The following is a 25,052-nucleotide window of genomic DNA, read 5'->3' on the forward strand; positions in this document are numbered from 1 at the left end:
AAGATCGCGACAACATAAAGGAAGTTTCCTGCCTGCAAATATTTACCTTGGGTGTGTGGCGGGCACTAGGCAGTCGATCGTGTGTTCTCCTTCCTCAACTGCTACAGGTGCTTTGTTTAATACCCCCCGACCCCCACACCACCCTCCCGGGAGTCGACGATACATTCCTAACCCTTTGTGGCCAAGTTATGGTCGGAATGTGGGATGACTCCTTCAATTCTGCTTGACCAACTTGCCCTCTGTGATGATGATGATGAGGAGGAGGAGGAGTGTGAACTACTTAATGCAACTCTCCCCGAATGGCGCGCTCCTCCCTGTTCCAACAGAAGAACGAGATTTCCCCATCTGGGTTTGCGCTTCTTTATGTCGTGAAATTTTGATCGTCAAGGAAGAACACAAATAACTGTTTTTTTGGTGTCTGCGAAGTGGAGGTAAAACGTTTTTACGTGAACTTTTTTTGTGGTCATCATGAAGAAGTCGACGCTCCGCGTCATCACCACTTTGTGGACTTTTCTTCAATTCAGCACGCTCATCAAGGTAAAGATGATTTCTTTAGCTCGTTGATAGTCGGACTAGAAAAAAAACGTATTTTGCTTGAATTAGGACATCGCTCAACCAGGAGTGGCCGAGTGCACCTGTTGCACAGTAGGATGACTTTACTTAGCATTTGGTGCAAAGTTTGCGTAGAAATGACGCAAAAGATACAATGGCTGATATGATAGCTTGTACTAATTTGAATGGGCCTTTTTAATCTCAAGCAAACTCACGTCATTAATAACACACTGACCTTTAGTTGTTAAAAAGATAAACAATGATGTTTAGCCGAAGACAATAACGGACTGTCATGGCAATAATGGAAAATCCCTGGAGTCAATATTAGCTACATCAGCACACTCCAATGAGCGTGTCAAAGTTTGCAGTTCACAATTTCATTTTAAAAAATTATATTGTTTAGTTACATTGAATTTATATTTCATTATAATTTTTAAAGTCAACTTCTAAAATATTCATACAGATGGTCATAAGAAACCAGATTGGTTCTCAAAAGAAAAACAGAACATGTAATGATAATAATTAAAATGAAACAATGAATAAATACGCATTCATATGTATCCATCTCTCTATCACTTTCTTTCTTTCTTTCTTTCTTTCTTTCTTTCTTTCTTTCTTTCTTTCTTTCTTTCTTTCTTTCTTTCTTTCTTTCTCTCTCTCTCTCTCTCTCTCTCTCTCACTCACTCTATCGTCGATGATCTGTCTGTCTGTCTGTCTGTCTAATATATTATTATTATTATATAGAAAGAATGGTGAGTATAGTTTTTGCTTTTTTGAATGTTGCTGTGCCAATTACGATTTTGTGTTTGGGAGCCTTTTACTGAGTGAGTTGCTTGTTCTGTAGCCACAAAGGGACATATGTCTTCATGTGCCGGTCCCAAGCCCGGATAAATACAGAGGGTTGTGTCAGGAAGGGCATCCGACATAAAAGCTTGGCCAAAACAAACATGCGGATCAAAGCTCTAAAGATGGAGGACACTGATTTGCTGTGGCGACCCCTTGAAGGGAAAAGCCGAAAGGAAAAGAAGAGAAATAAATAAATACATAAATTAAACCACCAGAAGTAGTTGAATCTTCAAACTGTCCAAAGTTTTCAAGAGTATTTAAAAGAGTATTCAGATTTTTTTTCAATCCACTAGGTGGGTGGAAGTGTCTTGGAGGGGTGGCGGTGGTGTTCCTGACTGGGTTATCCAACAAGATATTAGATGGTGAACAGATGCCTGAAGAGTGGAGACGAAGTGTACTCGTGCCCATTTTTAAGAACAAGGGAGATGTGCAGAGTTGTACTACCTACAGAGGAATAAAGTTGATGAGCCATAAAATGAAACTGTGAACATTTGTGAGCAGCCGTATGGCTTCATGCCAAAAAAAAAGTATCACAGATGCAGTGTTTGCTTTAAGAATGCTGATAGAGAAGTACAGAGAAGGTCAGAAGGAATTGCATTGTGTCTTTGTAGATCTAGAGAAAGCAGAGAAGAGCTGTGGTATTGCATGAGGAAGTCTGGAGTGACAGAAAAGTATGTCAGAGTGGTGCAAGACATGTATCATGACTGTAAGACAGTTGTTAGGTGTGCTGTCGGTGTGACGGAGGAATTCAAGGTGAAGGTGGGACTCCACCCGAGGTCAGCTCTGAGTCCCTTCTTATTCGCGATGGTGATGGACAGGCTGACGGACGATGTTAGGCAAGAATCTCCTTGGACCATGATGTTTGCAGATGACATTGTGATCTGTAGCGAGAACAGGGAACAGGTGGCGGAGAAACTAGAGGTGGGGAGATATGCCCTGGAAAGGAGAGGAATGAAGACGGAATATATGTGTATAAATGAGAAGTGCAAGAGTGATGTTAGAGAAGGTGGAGGATTTTAAGTACTTGGGGTCAACTGTCCAGAGCAATGGAGAGGGTGGAAAAGAGGTGAAGAAGCGTGTCCAGGCAGGCTGGAGCGGCTGGAGAAAAATGTCAGGTATAATGTGTGATAGAAGGGTTTCAGCTAGGATGAAAGGAAATGTGTATAAAACGGTGTTGAGACCAGCCATGATGTTTGGACTGGAGACAGTGCCACTGAAGAAAAGACAGGAAGCAGAGCTGGAGGTAGCAGAGCTGAAGATGTTGAGGTTTTCTTTGGGAGTGACCAGGTTGGATAGGATCAGGAATGCGTACATTAGAGGGACTACTCATATTAGAGGCTCTGGAGACAAAGTCAGAGAGGCCAGACTGAGGTGGTTTGGACATGTCCAGAGGAGAGAGAGTGACTATATCGGGAGAAGGATGCTGAGCCTTGAACTGCCAGGCAGGAGACCGAGAGGAAGACCGAAGAGGAGGTTTATGGATGTGGTCAAAGACATGAAGGTAGCTGGTATGAGAGAAGAGTATGCACAAAACCGGGTTAGATGAAGGACATTGATTCGCTGTGGCGACCCCCTGAAGGGAAAAGTCGAAAGGAAAAGAAGAGGAGGTGGGTTAACCAAGTTCATACTGTACACATAGATCTAAATGACCGCAATGTATCCCACCTTGCCTAGTGTATGTTATATAAACAATGACTTTGTAACATTCATGTTATCTTAACTGAAACTGTCTTCTGCATAAAATTTAATTTATTAAAACATTTTAGCAAAATTGAAGCAAGAAGATATTTTTGATCCAACTTCAAATGAATCGTTATCAAGAATAAAGGAAGACAATTCTAATTAAATGATAGAACCAGACTAGATGCATTTAAAAAACACATTTGCATTTTTATATTAAGCACGATGGACAACAGGTTACCAACGTGCAGAGGTCTGTGGTTTGAGTCCAGGCTTCAGCCTTCGTGTGTGGACTTTGCATCTTTTCCCCATGCCTATCTGAGTTTCCTCCCACATAAAAAAAAAATCATGCATTAATTTCACACTTAATTATCTGTAGGTGTGATTGTGAGTGTGACAGGTTGTTGTTTGTCTTGTGTTTCCTGCGATTGGCTGATAACCAGTTGCTCGAAGAATGCTGGGACAGGTTCCAGGAGGCCTGCGACCCTTCTGAGAATAATCAAATTTTGAAATGGATGGATAGATGAATGGATTGATGGATGGATAAATGAATGGATATAAATGTAATATCAGATGTTAATAATGTATGCTCAAGGATATTTCGGCATACATTGCATACGGCTGCAACTGTGAATCTAATTCATCTCATGGAATACAATAATGCCTTTTGACTGCAGGTAGTAATAGAGCCAAGTTAGTTATTGTTGTCACTGCACTGCCTCAATGTACAGAAAATGAGACATAAACTCAAAACACAACACAACAATAAACACATTGTCTAATTAATTGTCAAATTAATCTGCCACTGTGTAGCATTTACAACTGCCACCGTACAGTATTTGAAAATGCAATTATATTAACACTCTTAAATTGTATACATTAGATATATAATATAATAAAGAAGTGTTCTCTCTATGTATTAGAGTAGAAGCATTTTTACGAATGTCATACTAATAACCTGAACAAACAAGTGATACCAAGTGTACAGTGAACAGCGTTAAAATGGCATCCCAGTTAAGTGGAATTACATAATTGAGTATGTGTAGACCGTCCCACCTGACCTCACTACGCTGGTATTTCCAGATAGACAAAAGGCGAGAGGGGATGGGAATGTATGTGGACAATACAGACAGGTTAGGATTGGAATGAGCAACAGTTCAATGGCCCTGCCATCCCTGTGGCCAAAATAATCCCTCACACCACAACCAATTTATTTTATTAGGTGCAGCTTTATTAGGTGAAGCTCCCCCATCTGATGAAATGAAGCTCTAAATTTTCTTAGTCACATTCTGCGCAGCAGTATCTCTCAGTGGACTGGTTTTACATGCACTGTGTACGACAGCAGTGATGAGACTGACAAGTGTCCATTGTTTCAAAGTAAACGGTGCATTTAGCATTACATAATAAACCACATTTTGGCTGATGCCATTGTGCGGTGTAATATAACATCCTGTTCAGTTTTGTGCCTGTTAAAGGTCATGCATTATCACTAGTGAAATAGTCACAGATCTGTGGGCTTAGCAAACACAGACGTTTGGGATGAACATTCACAATATACCAACTGAAGATGTCATTTTGTTTTGATTTATTACAACGGCCAAATGACAGACAACAATAGTCCATTCAATCTACTGGAAAGAACAAATCACGTTTGTAAGATATAAATGTTAAAAACGAAATGATTAATTTGATAATTTCTTAATTCATAATTTGTGTTGATATGTGTAGTTCCCATTGTGATGATGAAAAAAATTCTCATCATAGTTTGTTTTATGTATCCTTGGGGGTAAGACACTGTATTAGACCCCATTATGTCCATGAAAACCATTATTATTTGCTGTATACAAGAGTAAAACTATTTAACAAGGGCAGATTCATTTTGTCCGATAAAATATGCCCAACAAAGGAAGTTCAGCCTGAAAAAGGGGAAATATCAAGGTTCCTCATTTTTTCGCATGCTGATACAACCCATGTTTCTTCATCTTTCACAATCAAACAATCTTCTTCCTTTCCTTTCGGCTTTTCCCTTCAAGGGGTCGCCACAGCGAATCAGTGTCCTACATCTTCAGAGGTTTGATTCGCATGTTTGTTTTGGCCAAGCTTTGACGTCGGATGCCCTTCCTGACACATCCCTCCGTATTTATCCGGGCTTGGGACCGGCACAAGAAGACACTGGCTTATGTCACTGCCTTAATAAAGATGAAGATGCTCAGAAAAAGACTCCCAAACACAAAATCGTCATCGGCACAGCAACGTTCAATAAAGCAAAACTATACTCACCATTTGATGACAATGCTTATACAATACAATAACAATGTCCTTGAAATGAGACATTTTGTGAACATTTTCCCCGTCAATTTCCAGTTTTCAGTTGCCTAAAGACTGTTTTATCAGAAAACCCCAAAATGTGCCGACATCGTTTACACAATCTTTCTTGCCATGCTAAAATTAGCTTGTTTTAACCGCCATATATGTATATCCGCGCCATATATGTATATCGCTGGTCCAATAGCCAGACTGTTTTTCGTTGAATGATGGCCAATAGACTGAAATTTGCTTTATGCATTTTGCTATCTCCTCTTGTGCAATTCGACTGTAAAGTTAAAACATCTTTTGGAGTTGTGGCTTTACTTGAAGTACAGTTGGTGCCTCACGTCAAAGGAGCTCTCTGGTTCAAAGTGAGCATAGCAAGAACAAGGGATGGCCACAAATGTATGTTTAAATGTACGTGCAAACCACAGGTGTCAAAGTCAAGGCCCGCGGGCCAAATCCGGCCCGCCACATCATTTTTTTCGGCCCGCAAAAGCATATCAAACTTGTTAAATTCCATGACGATTGCTAAAATCTGAGCCAAAATTTCATATTTTTGGATGTCAACCACAATAAAAGTCATTATTCTTGACTTCAGATTTGAAAACGAGTTATTCATTAATTTGCTGTGTGCTCTATATGTAATATTTGAAGGGATTTAAACATTCTAATGGGTTCCCCAAATTCATAACGGCCCTCGAGAGGAAACCATAACTACAATGTGGCCCGCGGCAAAAAATGACTTTGACACCCCTGGTGCAAACAATCAACCAATTGTTTACACGAAAACAGAATCAGTATGTATTGAATTGTGGCAGCACCTCCTGCCACAGGAGGTGCTGCAACATTTCTACACGGCTGTCATCGAATCCATCCTGTGTTCTTCCATCACCGTTTGGTTCGGGGCCGCCACAAAAATGGACAAAATCCGACTTCAACGGACAGTGGCTTCCTTTCCAGCAACTCCTGTGTTTTGCTTTTTCTACTTTCATTTCTTTCATAACTTTGCTGCTGTGAAATGTAAATTTCTCCACTGCGAGACTAATAAAGGCAAATCCAATCCAAATCCAATTCCAGTTAGGACGCCGGAAAAAGTCATTGGCACCGCCCTACCCACTCTCGAGGACTTGCTCACTGCAAGAATCCAAACTAAGGCGCGGAAAATCCTACGGGACCCTCCGCACCCTGCCCACCACCTTTTCCAGCTACTCCCCTCAGGCCAGCGCTACCGATCCATGCGCACCAAATCCAGCAGACATTTAAACAGCTTCTTCCCCCAAGCCATTAACTCTGAACTATTTCAACAGTAGCCCAAATGGCCCACTTAGCAATTTTTTGATGATGATACTAGTGCAGCGTGTTCTACCGGAAACGAATTCCTTGTGTGTTCTACATACTTGGCAATAAAGATGATTCTGATTCTGATTTACCTTAATTAGTCTCACAATGGAGAAATTGACATTTCACAGCAGCAAAGTTATGAAAGGAAGATGAAAGGAAAGAAAGGAATCGAAAAACTAAATACAGGAGCTGCTGGAAAGGCAGCCACTCCTTCAGTGCCATCTTGAAGTAAAAAGAACAAAAAAATAATAATAATATGACAACACAATGACACAGAGAGTCATTTATTCCTAAGCACTTTCTGTACCCTCTTTGTGACATGAAGCAATTCTAGATGAAAGAGGAGAGGATCAATGTGTCCTTTTCACCAGTGGATCAGGGACTTCATGGTGGAATGTGCACGTCTACTACAAGCTAAATGTTGAAAGCAAACTCGAAGCTGTAGCATCCATTGACGAAGTGATTGTCTCACATCCCCTATCCCACATAAATCCGCTTCAATTCCAAGCTGCGACAGTTCCACACATGCTCGGCATTCTGCGCTCACACTCCTTTCTTCTTATCGCGGGCTCCTCAAGCCATGCATCCATCCAGCCGCAGACTGTCCAACAGCACCGACCTTTCCGCTGAACAAAGCGGTGCTGTGAAGATGCTGCCCATTACAAGCGCAAAAAAAGCACAATGGCCCCAGAGATGTCCAGCGATGAAAGTCAAATAGCACTGACATTCTTCCCATTCAAAAACATCATTGGCATATTCATGCTGCCGAAAAGGCGCAACCGCTCAGCACAGTCTCCTCCTTGATGAATGCCATAGCCAAATATGATGAAAAACAATCCGTATCTGTTCCACATGACGCACAACACCAAGTGTCAAAATAAAACACAAAAGCAAGACAAAATCAACAAAAAAGCAAGGCTCGTGAGAGCACTTGCTGACGGCTGCCTACTCAGGCGCCTTGTTGGACTTCTATCACTTCTATCGATGTCAATTTCAGAGACAATTAATTGGTTTGGTGAGCCTCTGCAATCTTAACTCAACAAATTAATGACTATTTTGTGGCCTTTGTTTCATTATTGCACTACAACAGGGTACCCCATGTGGCAAAAAATACAAATGTGATGGATGATGTATTTTGAACCAGAAAAGAACTATTGCAACATAACATAAGTTACATTTATTTGACATTCTATAGCACCCCTTTTTTTCAATTTCAAACAATTTAGGTCTGATGGTATTATTCGGGTCTACCTGATATTATGGAATACTTGATATACGCTACTTTTTATCTTGCTTAAATCGTGCCACAGCGACCATTAACCCATTAACCTCACAGTGCAGAAGTTGATGGTTCCGTCCAAGTCCCCTGCGTTTTGTAAAACCTAGAAATTCTAAATTCTAAATTGTCCCTTTCCGTGACTATGAATGTGAATGGTTGTTTGTCTATATGTGCCCTGCGCTTGGCTGCTAACCAGTTCAGGGCGTATCCTTCTCTCAAGACAGCTGAGATCGGTTCCAACATGCCCTGTGAACCTTGTGAGGATAAAGCGGATCGAAAAATGGATGGATGGATGGATGGATGGATGGATAAATGGATGGATAGATGAATATATATGTTTCCACATCAATATGCCTTTGCTTGAGCCTGAGTGGGCGCTAATGGGTCTATTTTGATCATTCGTCCCTGGTTCATTGCCTCTATGGGCGTTGATGGCAGAGGATGGTTAAATCATCAGGAAGCCAGGTGTTGAACAGAAAGTTGGTTCAATCTTGAAGAGAGCGGAGACATCGCGGTGTTGGCCAAGGAGGGAGGCAGAGAGGAGAGAGAGAGACGAACTAGAATGGGAGAGCATTTATATGGCGCACAGTGTGTGACGCGATAGGATGCGAAGTAGCGTAAATGCGACATTATGTAAGGGAAGGCAGGATATGACGTATCAGGAAGTCCAAAACGGAAACAAAGAGATGTTTGTATAGCGAATTACCCCAACAGGCGCTTTTCCATTAGACACTTTTGGGGAACGGGCAGCTACAATGGAAGCACTTTTAAAAATCTTGTCGGATGCGGTTCTCAAGCACCTTGGGTCGAGCTAAGCTGTGTATTCACTGCCATCTGATTGGCCAACAGCGATGGCAGCAAGCAACTCTCCTGCCCACATTCATTTCTAGGTTTTACAAAAGTATGGCAGAGAAGGCACCAGAAGTCATCAATATAGACTACTGTATATACAGTACAATGAATGTAGTAGTGTTTTCCAACAACGCCAAACCACATCTACAGTTATAGAAAAGGTTCTAATGATAGTTCAACTGAGAATATGTAGTTTCTGCGAGTTACTATGAATATAATATCATGAGTGTGGCTGATGATGTCATGGTATACCTTACTTGTGTGCGAGTAGAGTGGAATTTGTTAGTACTCAGTGACTGTGTGAATGTTGGCGTGAATGGTTTTTGCTGTGTGCCCTGTGAATGACTGGTGAAAAGTTCATGGTTATAGTCTGGCTTCCACCTGAGAGCAGCTGGTATAAGCAGCCCTCAAAATGGGTGGATGGATGGAGAGGTGAGCGTTAAGATACAAGGACTGGGTGAAAGGTGCCCACACTACATTTCAGTCTGATCGATGAGAAGGTTTCTTCAGCCGTCATCTGTACAAATTTGAAGGTTTCGGACGTTTCGAATCCTATCCAAGAGGCTTCATCAGCGAACTAAAGTCTGACTGGTCGTATTGGCCCTATTTATATATCCCTAATGTCCAGCCATGGCGGCGCCGGACACAGCTATGATAGGTCCCTACTCTCAGGTTGGGGGGAGCAGAGGACCACTCCCTGTGGCCCCACTGATTGTTCCTACATTCCTGACTAACGACTGGCCCATTTCCCCCACTCCCACCGGTATCACCTCATCAGACGCTAAAAACAGAAGTCTTTAGGAAGGCTACGCACACTGACCAATACTTACTGTTTGACTCTAACCACCCTTTACAACACAAATTAGGAGGCTGAAGAAACCTTCTCATCGATGGACCACTCCTGTACGACTGAGAGCTTACACAGACGTATTTCAGTCTGATGTTTGTTGAAATTTGAAACATTACATTTGTACTGACATCTTCCTGTCCAGTTAGTTGAATTTATTGCGGTTAGTGTTGCGCAAACACACACCAAGTCAGACCGGAACTGAATAAACACAGTACTTCCTTGTATCCTCTCATCTGATCAATTAGTTCCCATGCATGTGAACTTCTGAGAGGTCAGAAAAGTTGTTTCATCAAAACAGCATTAGATAATAGCAAGAAATTCGGCCTCCTCATTCCCGGTGAAAAAATTGGTCTTCCATTGATTGGGATGCAAGCCGACAACTTGATCAAATGCAGCTATAATAGTGACGTGTTATCTGCAAAGGCATGATAAACAACACAACCATGAATCTACGACAAAATTAATTGAAAAGCACTCAAAGTCTGTTGGGTGTTCAATTGAATGCTTCAAAAGTCAATCTGGAATAAGGCAGGTGTGTGTGAACTCACTTGATCCTCATGCTCAAATGACTCAGGTAAAGTACAAGATTTTGAACGAGTTTATCGCGGTATGGAGCAAATGGCCATGCCTTTAAATGGTTGCATTCTCACTCTGACGGGCCCACTCACTGTACAAGAAATGAAAAGGCGGTGACACTTCTACTTCTATCAGTGGGAAACATCTTGGAACAAGGAAACGGGACGTTTGGTCAATTTCACAAGCAGTGGCCGGTAGTATGACCACAGTGCGATTGATACAATTCTGTGTCCACTCACACAAACTTCACTCACTTAATTTATGCTTCTTTTCCTTGTTTTCCAGCTAATGAATCAATGACGTACGCAGCAGACTAATAAAACATGTGGCCCGTAGTGAATTTTCATCTGGCCCGCATCCTCCCTTATAAAATCAATAACGTCTGGCCCGCATATAGAATGAATACATTGGGCAGTAGCGCTGTTCCCTGCGTGTGCTAAGTGCTGCAATCTAAAGGCTCAATTAGAAACTGCAAATTAGCGTATGAGTAATTGATCTAATCAGCCCCCCAATTTTCCAAAATGGTGAATTTATTTTAATTTGTTTTCATCCTAAAATGGTGACAATAAACCAAAAAACAATTACTTTGCGCTCAACTGTTACAAAACAATTAAGGTGTTAAAAAAGTAATGTCAAGTGAATTTTCCATTTTAATTTTCAATATATGCATGTTTCAAATGAACCAAAGCACATGCTTAAAGGACAACCGACGTCTCCGGACAAGTTGTGTCCATAATTTGTAAAATGGCTTCAAATTACTTCTACTGGGTGTATTTTAATAAGATTCCACCGCATATAGCTATATTTTACGTTTTAAGACGCGCGCGGAACATTCAGGAAGTCTTGTTTTTGAGTTGGTGACGAGTCCTCACGTGACGTCAGAAAAGGACCGCCTCCTGACCGTAAAAAAGACGCATTGTAGCGTCTTTCCATCACGTCAATGTATTTTGCTGTACTGTTTTTTTAAACCCTTGTGTTACATCCAAAAGCCGCCAGCAGAGGGAGTCCAAGCTCCATGGAAGGCCTGTGGAAACAGGCTGATTCATTCCTCACAGGAGTTTGGATGCCATTTTCTGCCTCTTTTTTGGTGATCCATTTCCCCCCAATGTTGTCTCAAAATGGCATGGAATAAATTCTTTAATCGATTGCAAACATGTATGCTTTCTTCTTCAGAACTATTTGAATCATATTCATAACTGGATGTGTAACAAGAAAGCATATTATCCGAATCTGAAGCCATTGTTTTTATTCTCCAGCAATGCAAGACGTCTTGGCGTGACGTCACGAACTGGGGGCGGGACTTTCTGAAAATGCCCAATTCACAGCTCAATTTTTTGCAGATTTTGGACACTTTAAGTCATTTTTATTGGTGTTTGACAAAAATATCATACTGCGTGTTTTGGGTATTTTAGATGCTATAAAACGTGTATCTGATGTCAGTTAAAAAACAAAAAAGTGACGTTGGTTGCCCTTTAAGACAGCTGAAAAAAAAGCAATTCTGAAACAAAGAATGGCTCGCTGAAATATATTTAAATTAATTACTGTTATATGTAAAAAAAAAACAACTGCCAAGATTGGTCCCCCCTACATTTTAACACACCAAATCTGGCCCCCTTTCCAAAAAGTTTGGACACCCCTGATGTAAATGATTAAAATGCGTCACATAAGTCACAAATCAAGTCTTTCTCCATGAAATGCCACAACCTCCACCTACTCACTAAACACTGGAGACGGGATGAGGACGGTCCAGTTTTGAATTAACACAGCTGCCGAAAACCAGTGTGGCGACTCGAGGCTGTGCATGTTCAAAATGAACTACAAAGAGTCACAGTTCCCCCAGTGCATGTAAATGAGAGACATGCTCCACCCAGGAACTCAAAGGCCTTATTGTCAGCAGATAGCAGATCATTTTATCTGTGACCTCTGTGCAGGTCACGGCCACATGTGCCAGTCAGATGAAAAGTAATTTAGATGCTTTTTTTCATTGTCTACCAAAAATGAAGAGTCACCAAAGAGAAAGATTGAGGTTTCCATTGTGAGCATTTTAGTTTCAGCCCCTCAGCGTAGCATTTGCATGTTTTCCTCATGTAAATCGGTGGTGACATGATTGTGAACGGTTCTCTGTTTATATGTGCGATGCGATTGGTTGATGAACTTTGCTGACCTTACTCATAGATCTACCAAGGACAGCTGAGAATGAAAATAGAAGGATTGACTAGGCATACATAATTGCTTCCAGTGTGAAAAGTAGATTGAGTGGTAATGCAGAAACAGTCACAAACAGTCACAAATGGACATGTAAAAGGCGACCTCTCCCCTTAGCCAACTTTGTATCATCCGCCCATGAAGGTCTGCCTGCGATTCCTTCTAAATGTACTTTGTGTACCTCTAGCTGTCACAGGACACACGCAAATGTATTCTTCCTTGATGTCAAATACTATTGGCGCGTCCCTCACATGCTGCATTTAAAAGGAATTACAAGAGCCACATTGAATGTTACGTGACCAAACCCGGAATACAAGTGAGTTGTGGCATTCACAGACTGAGCCCTGAGGCACTGTGACATTGATTTCAGTTGCCAGCAGGTGTCATGACAAGGTAAAATACTCACTACATCTACGGAAAGAATGAAAAAGGTTTGTATGACTCATCAAGATAAATGTAGTGACCAAGGATAGACCAGTACTTATTTTTTCATTGTTTTCAGCTGTAAGAGAATGTGTCACTGTTAGGGTAATTCTTAAACATCCATTTTTACTTTATAATGTACTCTTTTGTATTCCTTTAGTTTAGTCTGATTGTGAACTGTGAAACGCAGAATGGCTTGCTGAAATGTATTTAAACTAATTGCGGTTAGATGAAAAGAACCTCCACCTGGTTAACCCCCCCTCCCCCTAATCTCTCTACATTTTTAACACACCAAATATGGCTCCCTTTGCAAAAGTTTTGGACAGCCCTGCCTTAGAGGTAGATCAGCAACAATTGTTTTTGTTTTCTGTTCTAATAAAATATGTTTTTTCATTAACCGTGAGGGCTGACGATAAAAAAGGATTCTTCGTGCCAATTGATCAGAATCAGAATCAGAATCATCTTTATTGCCAAGTATGTAGAACACACAAGGAATTTGTTTCCGGTAGAACACGCTGCACTAGTATCGTCGTCAAAAAAAAAATCACTGCCATCACTGCCACATTTATATTATAATACATGACATTCTGGAGACTTTTCCAATGAAATAATGATCTCCAAAGTCATTGGAAAGCAACTGAAATGTGTTATCCAAACTTGTCGCCACGGGCCACAGTGCACCATGCCCACCCACTATATAAGATGCCCTCCTAAGATTGAGGTCTGCTACATTTGCTACATTTTGTTCTTGTACGTGACCTTAATGACACTGAGGTTTGAAGTGCAACTAAATATTTACCTTAAAGACCCTTTATGTTATCTGGGGTCTTTGGGTGGGTACAGGAAGTCATGTTAGCACTAAAACAATGAACATGATTCCCAGGAGAAATCTCTGAGCCAATCAACCTTACAAAGACAGACTCTGACCTTTAAAAATGAATTCATGAAATGTGAACTTTATTCAAGTTGTTGCAGTGATAAATGCGCCCCATTTGGTGGCATGACAGGGGAGCAGTGAAAAGGCTGCCAGTCATTCCTTAAGCCTGCACAGAAATTAAACATCGACCATGGCAAAGGTTGCTTTCCAGTATGTTCCCAAATATATTTTTGACTATTTTCAAATGTCTACTTGATTTCGGATTTTTGAGATGCTTTCTTTTTTTCGGTTTTAACCTTGAGCAGTCCAGATTTTACTATGTGTTGTAATTTATCAACATGATGTTTCAGAAAATAAATTCTGCCTGTTGCTGAATTTAACCTTAATTTAAATATATTACGAATATGTAAAGATGATAACATGAATAAAGCACACCATAAATTTACTGTATTCATTCAGGAGTTGAGAAGGTTCGATCCACGATGTTGTCAGATTTACGATATGAAGGAAATACGATGCCATCCACATTAAGAGAGCACAGAATCCAGCTGCACTTTGATAAAATTCACAAATATTCCATTACAGTATACCACTTGTACCAGAACATGTACAGACCAGCTTTTAGCTGGCCTATAGTCTGCTCTACACTTTCTCATCAAATTTTCCTGTGTGCCGAGGTTGTGTGACTGTCATGAGGTACATTTATTGCAACGAGATGAGTGGCTCAGAAATGCACATGAAATGATGAATTGTTATCAGCACTTGTCGCCAGCCACGTGACAAGTCCATCCACATCACTCAAGTGGCAGTTTTACTTTCTTGTTCTCTGCCTTTGTCAAAGTCATCAGACTGGAAGAAGTTGAGGACAACAAGGGTCACCCTTGGGTGACAGCGTTAAAGTTGATGTCTTGATTGCGGTGAGGTCTGAATGTTGTTGCAGAGGAAGGAACTTGGGCGTTATCGAAGGCATGCAGCAAAGATGGGCTGAGCGAGACTTAGAACGGCAGGCAGGCAGACCGGCTGCCTTTCGGGTTGATGTAATGTTTACGTAGCTGTCAGTGTGGCCGCTTCCTCCACCTCTTCTTCCCCATACTCAGCCAAAGGCCACAGATGTAGAACCAAAAGGTCACTGGCAGGGTCCTTGCAAAGATATGTTTGAGCATTCAAAAAGAATTCCAGCATTAAACATGCCTTTTTTTGTAGAACATCCATTCCCTCCCGAGACATAAGAGTATAGTTTACATCTTCTCTTTGGGTCATTTCCGAGGTTTAATGGCTTGAAACATTTTTTGTTTATTTTGGCAGAAGAAAATATGTGAAACTTTGGCATGCGATTAAATCACACAAAGCACAGTTAGAGAAGTCCACTTACTCAGAGACGGTTTAACCGTGAATACAGTATTTGTGTAAAAACAAGACTTTCAATCAAGACAGATCCTTCAATTTTATTTTGTTGCTCTTTTGGCAGCAATGTTAGTCATTTTGTCGATGAGACACTTCAAACTAATGGGGACTGATTAGTCGACATTTGGCTACATATCCTTGGTTGATTATGAGTAGAAAAGAATAACCAATGACTTAAAATACTTATAAGTATTATTTAAAATGAGATTATTATGTTTTTAAACCACAAACTAGTAGAGATGAAATCAGCAGCGCCTCTGCTGTTACAGTAGCTTCCAGGTATAGGGCAATCCACTTTATCTCAATTGCAAAAGTCATGGTCATCAGTTAATCAACCCTGATGCCTGTCCATAGTATTGCCATTTGAAACCAAAAGAAAAAGGTTGTGCACAATTAGGCAGCCACCGGTCATGGTTCGACAGATTCTGTCCAAACTCGTTTCCTGGCTCAAGATGATATTACAATGAGCTTCCTGACATTGCAGTGGTGGAAGTTTGAGAAATCAGACTTTGTAATGCTTCTTCTATATGAAGTCATACAATAAGGTGTACGTATTGTTTTTACCTTTTGGAAGAAGCAGTAAGAACATGTTTTATGCCTACGCTTCTTGCAATGCCGATGAAAGGATCGTCAGGATTTGAGTCAGTGAAATCTTGAACGCAGATAATTTTGTTTTTTTCCAACTCATTTGAAGAAACCGACCAGTTCATCCAATTGCACAACGCGAGAAAAAGACAGCCACGGTGGTTAGTTCCAAGTGTGTTCATCAAGTGTGTCCATCAAAGCATTGTCTGCATCATGTCCTTCGACAGACTGACGTCAATGCGCCACAATGAAAATGCTTGCTGAATGGTGCTTTCATTTGCAGTGTGAAAGCCGAGAAAACTGACCTCGGTCCAGGTTTGCCATGAAGGCTTGGTATTCACGTTTATATTAAAAGAACTGCTTCAAAGAAAAAAAAATGCCCGATCCCATAGCGGTGCATTATTCTTTTAACATAAAATCCATCTCAATTGGGTGTTTTTAGTTGACATACTCACCAAACAAATACCACAATGGCCCCAAAACAAAAACAGCAAAAACAAGTGAGACCTGGAGCTAACTTTACCTGAAATGTGTATGCTGTTGGGAGGGCAGTTTCACTTTTTGTGCCGTTTTTGAGCTTCAACAAGGCATATCGAGAGAATTACAAGAATATAACCATGTTGAAATCCAGCTTCTATCAGCTTCCTTGAGCAGATTGTGTTCAACCTTTGAGTTTCCGCACATATTATGCCTGACTCATATACAAAGTCAACAACTGCACGCTCAGCGGTGGTACACTCTGCAGCCTTGACCCCTTCAGGTGGCACTGTCATATTTAGAAAGAATAGAGGCCCAAAGGGTTTGGGAGGAAGGCCACCGTCACCACTGTGGATAAAAAAAGAAACAAATGCAAAGTCTGGTCTCTGGGGAGGGGTGGGTGGTTGTGCTGCATTAACGAGATAAGCCCTAGAACTGTGGCTATGTTTGGATGGAATTCAACTCAAGTTATGTCGAATGATTTATCTTATTTCCAAAAAGGTCAATTACTTTTTGTTGAGTTATTGTCAGGAATATGAATTACATTGATAATATATAAATTGAGATTTTAGCGTTACAATTGGCTTGCAACCAGCTCAGGGTGTGCCCTACTTAGTGCCTGAAGACAGCTCGGATAGGCTCCGGAATGCCCATGAGGATGAAATGGTTTGGATAAGGGATGACTGGATGGATGGATGGAGGGATGGACATTTTACTGTTTTTATTGAATGCTTGATAATAATGATGAACCTCTCAGCTATACCATACATTTATGACATCATGCTGCGAGAAGTGTTATAATTTCCATTAGGAATGACTTTTGAGTTTTTACTTTGGAAGCAATTTGTACAAGGTTATATTATGCTTCATTTGTCAGTTGGGCGGCCTGGTAGTCGAGTGGTGAGCACATCAACTTCACAGTGCTGAAGTACCGGGTTCAATTCCAGCTCTGGCCTCCCTGTGTGGAGTTTTCATGTTTGCCCTGTGCTTGCATAGCCCTATGCTTTTCTAGCATTTCTCTGGGTCCTGCGGTTTACTCCCACATTCCAAAAATATGCATGGCAGACTGATTGAACACTCTAAATTGTCCTTTAGTGTGAGTGTAAAAGTGGATGCTTATTTGTCTCTGTGTGCCCTGCGATTGTCTGGCAACCGGTTCAGGATGTCCCCCGCCTCCTGTCCAAAGATGGATGGGAAAGGCCCCAGCACCGCCGCCACCCAATTCTGGATAAAGCATTTCGGATAATGAATGAATAAATAAAAATAAATAATAATAATAAATAAATAAATGGATCAATAAATGTGTCAGTTCATTTTAGGTAGACACGCTGTGATACTCTGTTCTCGCTCTGGTAGGAAAAGTTAATCATTGGTTAGCAACTGTGTTTTTGAGAAGTGAGTCATGTTTAAGGGATTCGTCTTGCGGTTAATCAGAATAAGACTCAGAATCATCTTTATTGCCAAGTATGTAGAACACACAAGGAATTTTTTTCCGGTAGAACACGCTGCACTAGTATCGTTGTCAAACTGCTAAGTGGCACTATACAGTTCCATTTTGGCTACTGTTGAAAACAAAGTGGAAGGAAACATCTGAATGAATCTGGCTCATCAGTGATATAGAGGTCAAACTACATTTAATTTGAAAGCATATATTATGTGCTACTAAGGGTACAGAGACATAAGATGGTCATGAGAAGGTTTCTTCAGCCGTCATCTGTACAAAAGTGAAGGTTTCGGACGTTTCGCCTCCTATCCAAGAGGCTTCGTCAGCGAACTAAAGTCTGACTGGTCGTATCGGCCCCATTTATATATCCCTAATGTCCAGACCTGGTGGCGCCGGACACAGCTATGATAGGTCCCTACTCTCAGGTTGGGGGGGGGCGCGGCTCATAATAGGTTAAACACGCGTAAAATTAGGTATGAACAGTTTGCAAGGGAGAATTGGATCAAAAATTTGTCAGACAGAGATCTCTCAGAGACAGAAAAGGCGGTACTTACCAAAGGTTTAAATTTCTCAGTGACTCCTAAAACTATACCTACAATAGATTATATCACAGCTACTGAATCGGCTATTAAAAATAACAAACTTTCGTATGCAGAGGCAGATGATCTACGCATTAAAATATCAGCTCTTCTCAGTAGTGCCAAACTTCCTCCGTCCAACATAACATTAGAAGAGAGAAAGGCGTTAACTACTCTACAAAAAGACAAAAATATTACTATTTTGCCAGCAGACAAGGGCAGATGCACAGTGCTTCTCAACACATTGGATTATGAAGACAAAATAAATAGGTTAATCAGTGATTCTAACACGTATGAGCAACTAAAAAGGGACCCTTCCAATAGATACAAGAAAGAAATGATTGACTGTCTCCAAAAGCTAGAGAAAGGAAAACATATAGATAAACAGATGTATTTTAGATTATACCCGGGAGAGGCCACGCCATGTATCTATGGCCTGCCAAAAATACATAAAGAAGGGTTCCCCCTCCGACCCATTGTTTGTAGCATTGACTCCTCTACATACAATGTAGCCAAATATTTAAAAACTATTTTAGCTCCGTTGGTTGGTAACACAGAATACCACGTAGAGAACACCACAGGGTTTGTAGAGAGGATCAAAGACCTCATATTGGAACCTGAGGAAACTTTGGCATCATACGATGTGACTTCTCTCTTTACATCTGTCCCAACCCCAGCAGCAGTCTCAGTGGTGAGGACGAGGCTGCTGGCGGATGTTTCTCTGCATGAAAGAACCAAACTGAAACCGGATCACATCTGCCAATTACTAGAAATCTGCCTTAATACTACGTATTTTCAATTTCGGGAAAATTTTTATAAACAAATCCATGGTTGTGCTATGGGCTCACCAGTTTCACCCATAGTGGCTAATCTTTACATGGAAGAGATGGAGAAACAGGCCCTCACATCCTTCCCAGGGACAAAACCTAGACACTGGTTTAGATATGTGGACGATACTTTTGTCATAATTAAGAAACAAGAAATTCAATCCTTCACAGATCATCTCAACTCTGTAGACTTCAACATTAAATTTACTCGTGAGGACATTCAAGAGAACCAACTAGCCTTCTTGGATTGTAAAGTAATTATAAAAGAGGACAGAGCGCTAAAAACAGAAGTCTTTAGGAAGGCTACGCACACTGACCAATACTTACTTTTTGACTCTAACCACCCTTTACAACATAAACTAGGAGTTATCAGAACCCTCCAGCATAGGGCTAAACTAATACCAACTAGCACTGAAGGTAGAGAAAAGGAGTCAAAACATATCAGGAGAGCACTCACTAACTGTGGGTACCCTCAGTGGTCATTCAACAAATGTCAGAAAGAAAGACTAGCGAACGAAACCAATAATTCTCAAGATTCAAAAAGGAGAGGAGTAGCAGTACCGTACATTGCAGGAGTTTCTGAAAAATTACAAAGAGTCCTTTGGCAACATAAAATTCCTACTTATTTCAAACCGATAAACACGTTAAGGCAAAAATTAGTGCATCCAAAAGATAGGCTACCAAATGAAAAACAAAGTAATGTAGTTTATTCCATACATTGTAAGAATGAAAATTGTAAAGAGCAGTACATTGGGGAGACTCAACAAATTCTCAAAAAAGACTTTATCAACATCGCAGGGATAATACTAGTGGGCCTCAATCGGCAGTACATTTGCACCTAAAAGCTAGCAACCACTCATTTGACGACAATGAGGTTAAAATCTTAGCGAAAGAACATAGATGGTTTGAAAGGGGGGTGAAAGAGGCGATTCTTATAAAACAACAAAATCCTTCATTAAACCGGTCTGGTGGTGTGAGGTTCAATTTGGATCGTTCATACAATAGCCTGCTCAGGCAAAACAGGTTAGGCAACTTTCGCAATGCTGATGAGGGTCGTTATGCTGATGAGGTGATACCGGGGGGAGTGGGTGTAATAGGCCAATCGTTAGTCAGGAATGTAGGAACAATCAGTGGGGCCACAGGGGGGGGGTCCCGCGCCCCCCCCCAACCTGAGAGTAGGGACCTATCATAGCTGTGTCCGGCGCCACCAGGTCTGGACATTAGGGATATATAAATGGGGCCGATACGACCAGTCAGACTTTAGTTCGCTGACGAAGCCTCTTGGATAGGAGGCGAAACGTCCGAAACCTTCACTTTTGTACAGATGACGGCTGAAGAAACCTTCTCATCGATGGACCACTCCTGTACGACTGAGAGCTTACACAGACATAAGATGGTCATGCCTTTGAGCTGAAGTATCAGGTTTCGGTCAAATGCCAAAGCACTGAAATCAACAGGTTTCTAACAGGACCTATTTCCTTGTTTATGGTGAGGTCATTTAATCAGTTACTGCCCTTTTTATCATGTAATAATTAACCAACTCTAGACTGAGTGTACATTTCAAAGATGAATGGTGTAATCCAAAATAACGAATATTCGCAATAAGCTTCATGAATTATAGGACAAAAAAAAATTGGATTTCTCATTGAAAATGTGTTTCCATGTAAACGGTAACTAAATAATTAGGGTTGGCTCTATTTTCATCGATAATTGGATGGATGATGATTGGATGGTGATGGATGGATGGATTGATTCATTGATTGATGGATTGATGAATCAATGTCTTACAAATGATCCAATAAAGTACAAACATGACCGAATACTGTCATGGAATTTTTGCAATGACACTGCTCTCATGTCCTCACCCTTTCAATATCAACATGAAGTTCAACATATGTGCAACCAATATGTTTTTATGCGACTAAAAATGAAAACAAATATTTGTAAAATATGTTATGGCCAGATGGACAACCACATGCTTGCTTTTCTGGTTAATGATTCAATCTGCTGTTGCATGCAACTAAAAGGTATTTTTGATGTTTTTTTCTTTCAGGGCTCCCTTGTAGACTCTTTTGGTGCGTACACACCTTTATTTAATACACTACAAGAATATTTTGACCTTACAATATAGACTTTCTTTCTTCAGTGTTATAAATTAAAATGTCAAAAGTAATTTGGATGCTTTCTTTTTTGTGTTTAATGTAATCCTTGTTGCTCCTCTGTATTGCAGATAAGTTATGTGACCAAAATGAAACCATACATTTAATCACAACAACGACTACGGTCACACTTGCCTCTCCTTCAAGTTGCTTCTTATCCCTTGGGAATATCTCTGGACATGATGCGCTTACTGGGTTGACTCCTGGAGCCATTTATCAAGTCTTCCTCAACTGTTCCAGCTGCTCCCAAAAGGTCACAATGAGTGAGTCAAATTGAAATATGGAAACTATACAACATAGACCCCCAAATGTTAGGCAATTGTATGAAAATTTAATAGGCACATGCCTGTCAGCATTGACATTCTTCACTTCTAAATTGCACTGAACAGAATGGGAAAGTCATAATTTCGCCAATATACAATAGTGAAATGCTCCTTTCCATCCATTTACTTCTGATGCTCCAGTGTCTAGTCCCGGGGGCAGCAGCATAAACAGGGAAGCCCAGACTTTCCTCTCTATAGCTCTTTCTCAGGCTTTTGGGAGGTTTGCAGACCAACATAGCGCTATTTTTGTGCTCAGCACAAGCTTTTTGCAAATTCCAAACTATCTTTCCGCCTCGGTGGAGTTTCCTTTTTTGGTAATTTTGTAGTTAGAAAGGGCCATTTGCGCCGTTGTTGGAGTGATCACAGACGATTTACATCCCAGCCAATGGGAGCTCCTTAGGTCTACCCATATAAAGCCAGCGCACTTAAGGCGCAGATAGCTGCTGCTTTACTCAGTAAAAGTAGTAACTGACTTGCTAGTCTCCATGCAGGAGATCGAAGCACACAAAGCACATTTATTAATGACTGGATGCAGACCCCCATTGGTGAATGAAGTGAAGTTGGCCAGGGTGATGACAGATCACCACCAAGAAGTGGGCACTTGCAGATCACCTTACATTCTGATCATTTAAATGACCACTTCACCCCCCACGTATCAGCTGCATGCAGAATCGGTGTGTGCCTTAACGAAATTCATCACATTGCATTACTCCAGTTGCACAACAACTTAGAATTGGTCTACTTTACTTTCTGCTAACAAATTGTCAGATGCGCCACGGGCATGTAAAACGAAAACATCCTGTCTGCCAGAAAATCGAGCATGGAATTCCGCTGTGCCCAATTCCAAATTACCATGAACTATACTTGCCCCTGCACGGAAATTAAGATGCCCCACTTTTTATCCCAAGGGCCACATCCGTTGATACAGTGCTCAATGTCTGGCCAGCATGCCCTCGATCACCTCTGAGGACCAATTCCCGTACAACATGCCTGAAACACTTCACCAGGAAGGTGTCTCTGCCACCTGATCTGGCTCCTTGTGATCTGGAAGAGCAACGGCTCCACTCTGAGCCTTTACTGAATGATCAAGGTTCCCATCTTAATTCGAAGAGAGACCTTGGATGAAGGAAATTCATTTTGCCCACTTGTATCCATGATCTTCTTCTTTTGGCCACGACCCACAGATAGTAACCATTGGTGAGTGCAGGAACTTGGGTCAATTAGTAAATGGAGACTTCTTCAATGTCTTACATTTTAGCTCAGCTCCCTCTTCACCACGACAGGCATGTGCAGAGTCAGCAGCAGACAAGGGACAGGTACGAAAGGCAATATACTTTAGTTACGGAGCACAAATTGGGGTGTCAGTTCCAAAGCATGTCTTCCACCATAGGGACTGTGCATGAGTGGAAGAGATTTTTCACAAAGGACTACTTAATTATTGTAAGATGTTCAACACTAAACCTGAACTGAACCGTATGTTTCCATCTCAATATCCTTATTTCCCTTTTCCTCAGAACCTCAAAAATCGACCAATCTTGAAGTCAACTATGTCACAACATCCTCCATCATGGTCAGCTGGACCAAACCAGAAGGAAACTACTCTTTTTACAGGGTACAATGGACTGATGGAGAAACTGTCCAAAAAGAAAATGTGACTGTAACCTCAATGAACATGACTGGCTTGTCTGCTGGCATCAGGTACAATGTAATTGTAACTACACTGGCAGATGATAGAATGACCGAAGGTGATAATGCAGCTGTGTCTCTGTACACAAGTAAGTACATCTTTGATTGTGGTTTACCAAACTGACAAAACTGAAGCATAGTAGCGTGTTGTGTACAGAAAGTTCTCAAACTGTTCCTTTAATATTGCAAACATATTCACCATGTTTGTTGTCCAAGAACTATTGTTTGACAACTTGCTCATTCTTATTTGGATTTCTCTCCTCTTGTGTAGAACCGGGTGTCATTCGTGAACTTTCTGCTTCCACAAACACATCCGCAATATCTCTGAAATGGCAACCACCTGATGGTGAGGTGTTTGTATATCGGGTGGAATGGGACAACGAAGGAGAGCAGCTCAACGAATACACAAATGTTAACCTTGCTGTGCTATCAGACTTAGTCTCTGGTTCATCATATCCAGTCACAATTGTTTGCATTGCTGGAGATAACCAAACCGAGGGAGACCCCTACAAATTCATCGAAGTCACAAGTAAGGCAAACTCCTTCTGCCACAATGGCAAATACACATGGATAAAATTGTCAGCATTTTGTTCAAGAAAGTAAACCCATTGTGGTCTGTGACACATAATTTTATGGCCATCTTACAAAACTGGAGAAAATGTCAATTGGAGAGCTCAGACAAAAGTGGAGCTTTCTTTTTTTGGGTGTGTAATCATATCAGGATCAACGTAGGGATTGGATGAGAAAACGAAACAAACAAAAAAGGAATACTTCATTTAAAACTCTAAGATGTCTCCTGTGTTGATGCGTTGCTCCCTCCATCACAAGGGTGGCTTGAATCTGTGCTGGGTCCACCACAACCTCTAAGTCATCAAGGCAGTCCAGGGTGAAACATGTCAGAGAATTTGACCTCTTCCACCGGGCATGGGTCCTCCAACAGGCTAATGGTCGACAGACAGATAGACAACACAGAGATCAATACACAGATGTAATGATATGAGCAAATCGCATTTGCTTGTTCGGCTAGCGATGCCTGGCCATAGCACAAACAGAGCATGCGCAGCAGTGAGTCAGTCGTACGAGAGTCTACGAAATGCACGCATGTTGATTGCTTTCTCCCTCCGACCAAAATGGCAGTCCTAATAAAGAACCTCTACTCTACCCAGAAGTTGTCTTACACAAAGCAACAAACCAGACACTAAATAATATTGGTTAAATAACAGTGCAGTACAATGGAAGAATATCTTCATTTTCTACTTTCCTATTTTTCAGGACCTACGAGGCCAGAAAATATTATGGCCACCGCAGGAAATGACAACATACAAATTGAGTGGACCTTACAAAAAGGCAATGCTGATTTCTATGTGGTGAACATTTCCAATGCAGATCTTTTCTATTCTTCCACCAACAAAACAAAAGTCACCACAGCCCATTTTCATGATTTGTATCCTGGGAGAATTTTTCTCATCACAGTCTCCGCTGTTGCTGGAAACCTTAGTAGCATGCCCAGCCACATCGCATTCGCTACAAGTAAGTTGATGAACTTTATGAAGATGGTTCAGATTGACCGTGAATTGAAATAGTGTATTAACCTGGAAATAAAAATCTTGTGCGCATCTTGAACATTTTTCTTTTCCTTTTTACAAACAATCAGTTCCGACACCACCTGGTTCCATTAATATTATTCAAAGGACAACTACTTCACTCTACCTTTGTTGGGAGACCCCCACTGAGATGCATGATGCTCCTTTCATCAGTTACCACATCAGCTACCAAAG

At 41.1% G+C, this 25,052-nt stretch overlaps 1 protein-coding gene and 1 long non-coding RNA gene across 5 annotated transcripts in view; one reads left to right on the forward strand and one right to left on the reverse strand.

Moving 5' to 3' along the window:
- Positions 1–329: 329 nt before the first annotated feature.
- Positions 330–25,052, forward strand: part of LOC148898199 (receptor-type tyrosine-protein phosphatase eta-like) — a 43,639-nt gene continuing 18,916 nt past the window's right edge. For 2 of the 4 annotated variants that reach the window (XM_088997269.1, XM_088997270.1), the window contains exons 1-7: positions 331–537; positions 21,160–21,181; positions 21,337–21,528; positions 23,103–23,363; positions 23,546–23,803; positions 24,547–24,804; positions 24,929–25,052. The exon at positions 24,929–25,052 is cut by the window's right edge and continues 149 nt beyond it. In XM_088997269.1, coding sequence (XP_088853395.1) covers positions 469–537; positions 21,160–21,181; positions 21,337–21,528; positions 23,103–23,363; positions 23,546–23,803; positions 24,547–24,804; positions 24,929–25,052 — 1,184 coding nt within the window. In that variant the 5' untranslated portion in view covers positions 331–468. Of the gene's footprint in view, positions 538–21,159; positions 21,182–21,336; positions 21,529–23,102; positions 23,364–23,545; positions 23,804–24,546; positions 24,805–24,928 lie in introns of those variants that run through there. The other 2 variants (XM_088997271.1, XM_088997272.1) reach the window with 2 other exon arrangements.
- LOC148898200 (uncharacterized) overlaps positions 24,086–25,052 on the reverse strand; it is a 4,329-nt gene continuing 3,362 nt past the window's right edge. The window contains exon 3 of the long non-coding RNA XR_016115061.1: positions 24,086–24,215. This is a non-coding gene — a long non-coding RNA (uncharacterized LOC148898200). The remainder of the gene's footprint in view (positions 24,216–25,052) is intronic.

The sequence above is a fragment of the Hippocampus bargibanti genome, linkage group LG05 (genome assembly GCF_051943395.1).
Source record: "Hippocampus bargibanti isolate YZ-2025 linkage group LG05, ASM5194339v1, whole genome shotgun sequence".
NCBI classification, from domain to species: domain Eukaryota; kingdom Metazoa; phylum Chordata; class Actinopteri; order Syngnathiformes; family Syngnathidae; genus Hippocampus; species Hippocampus bargibanti.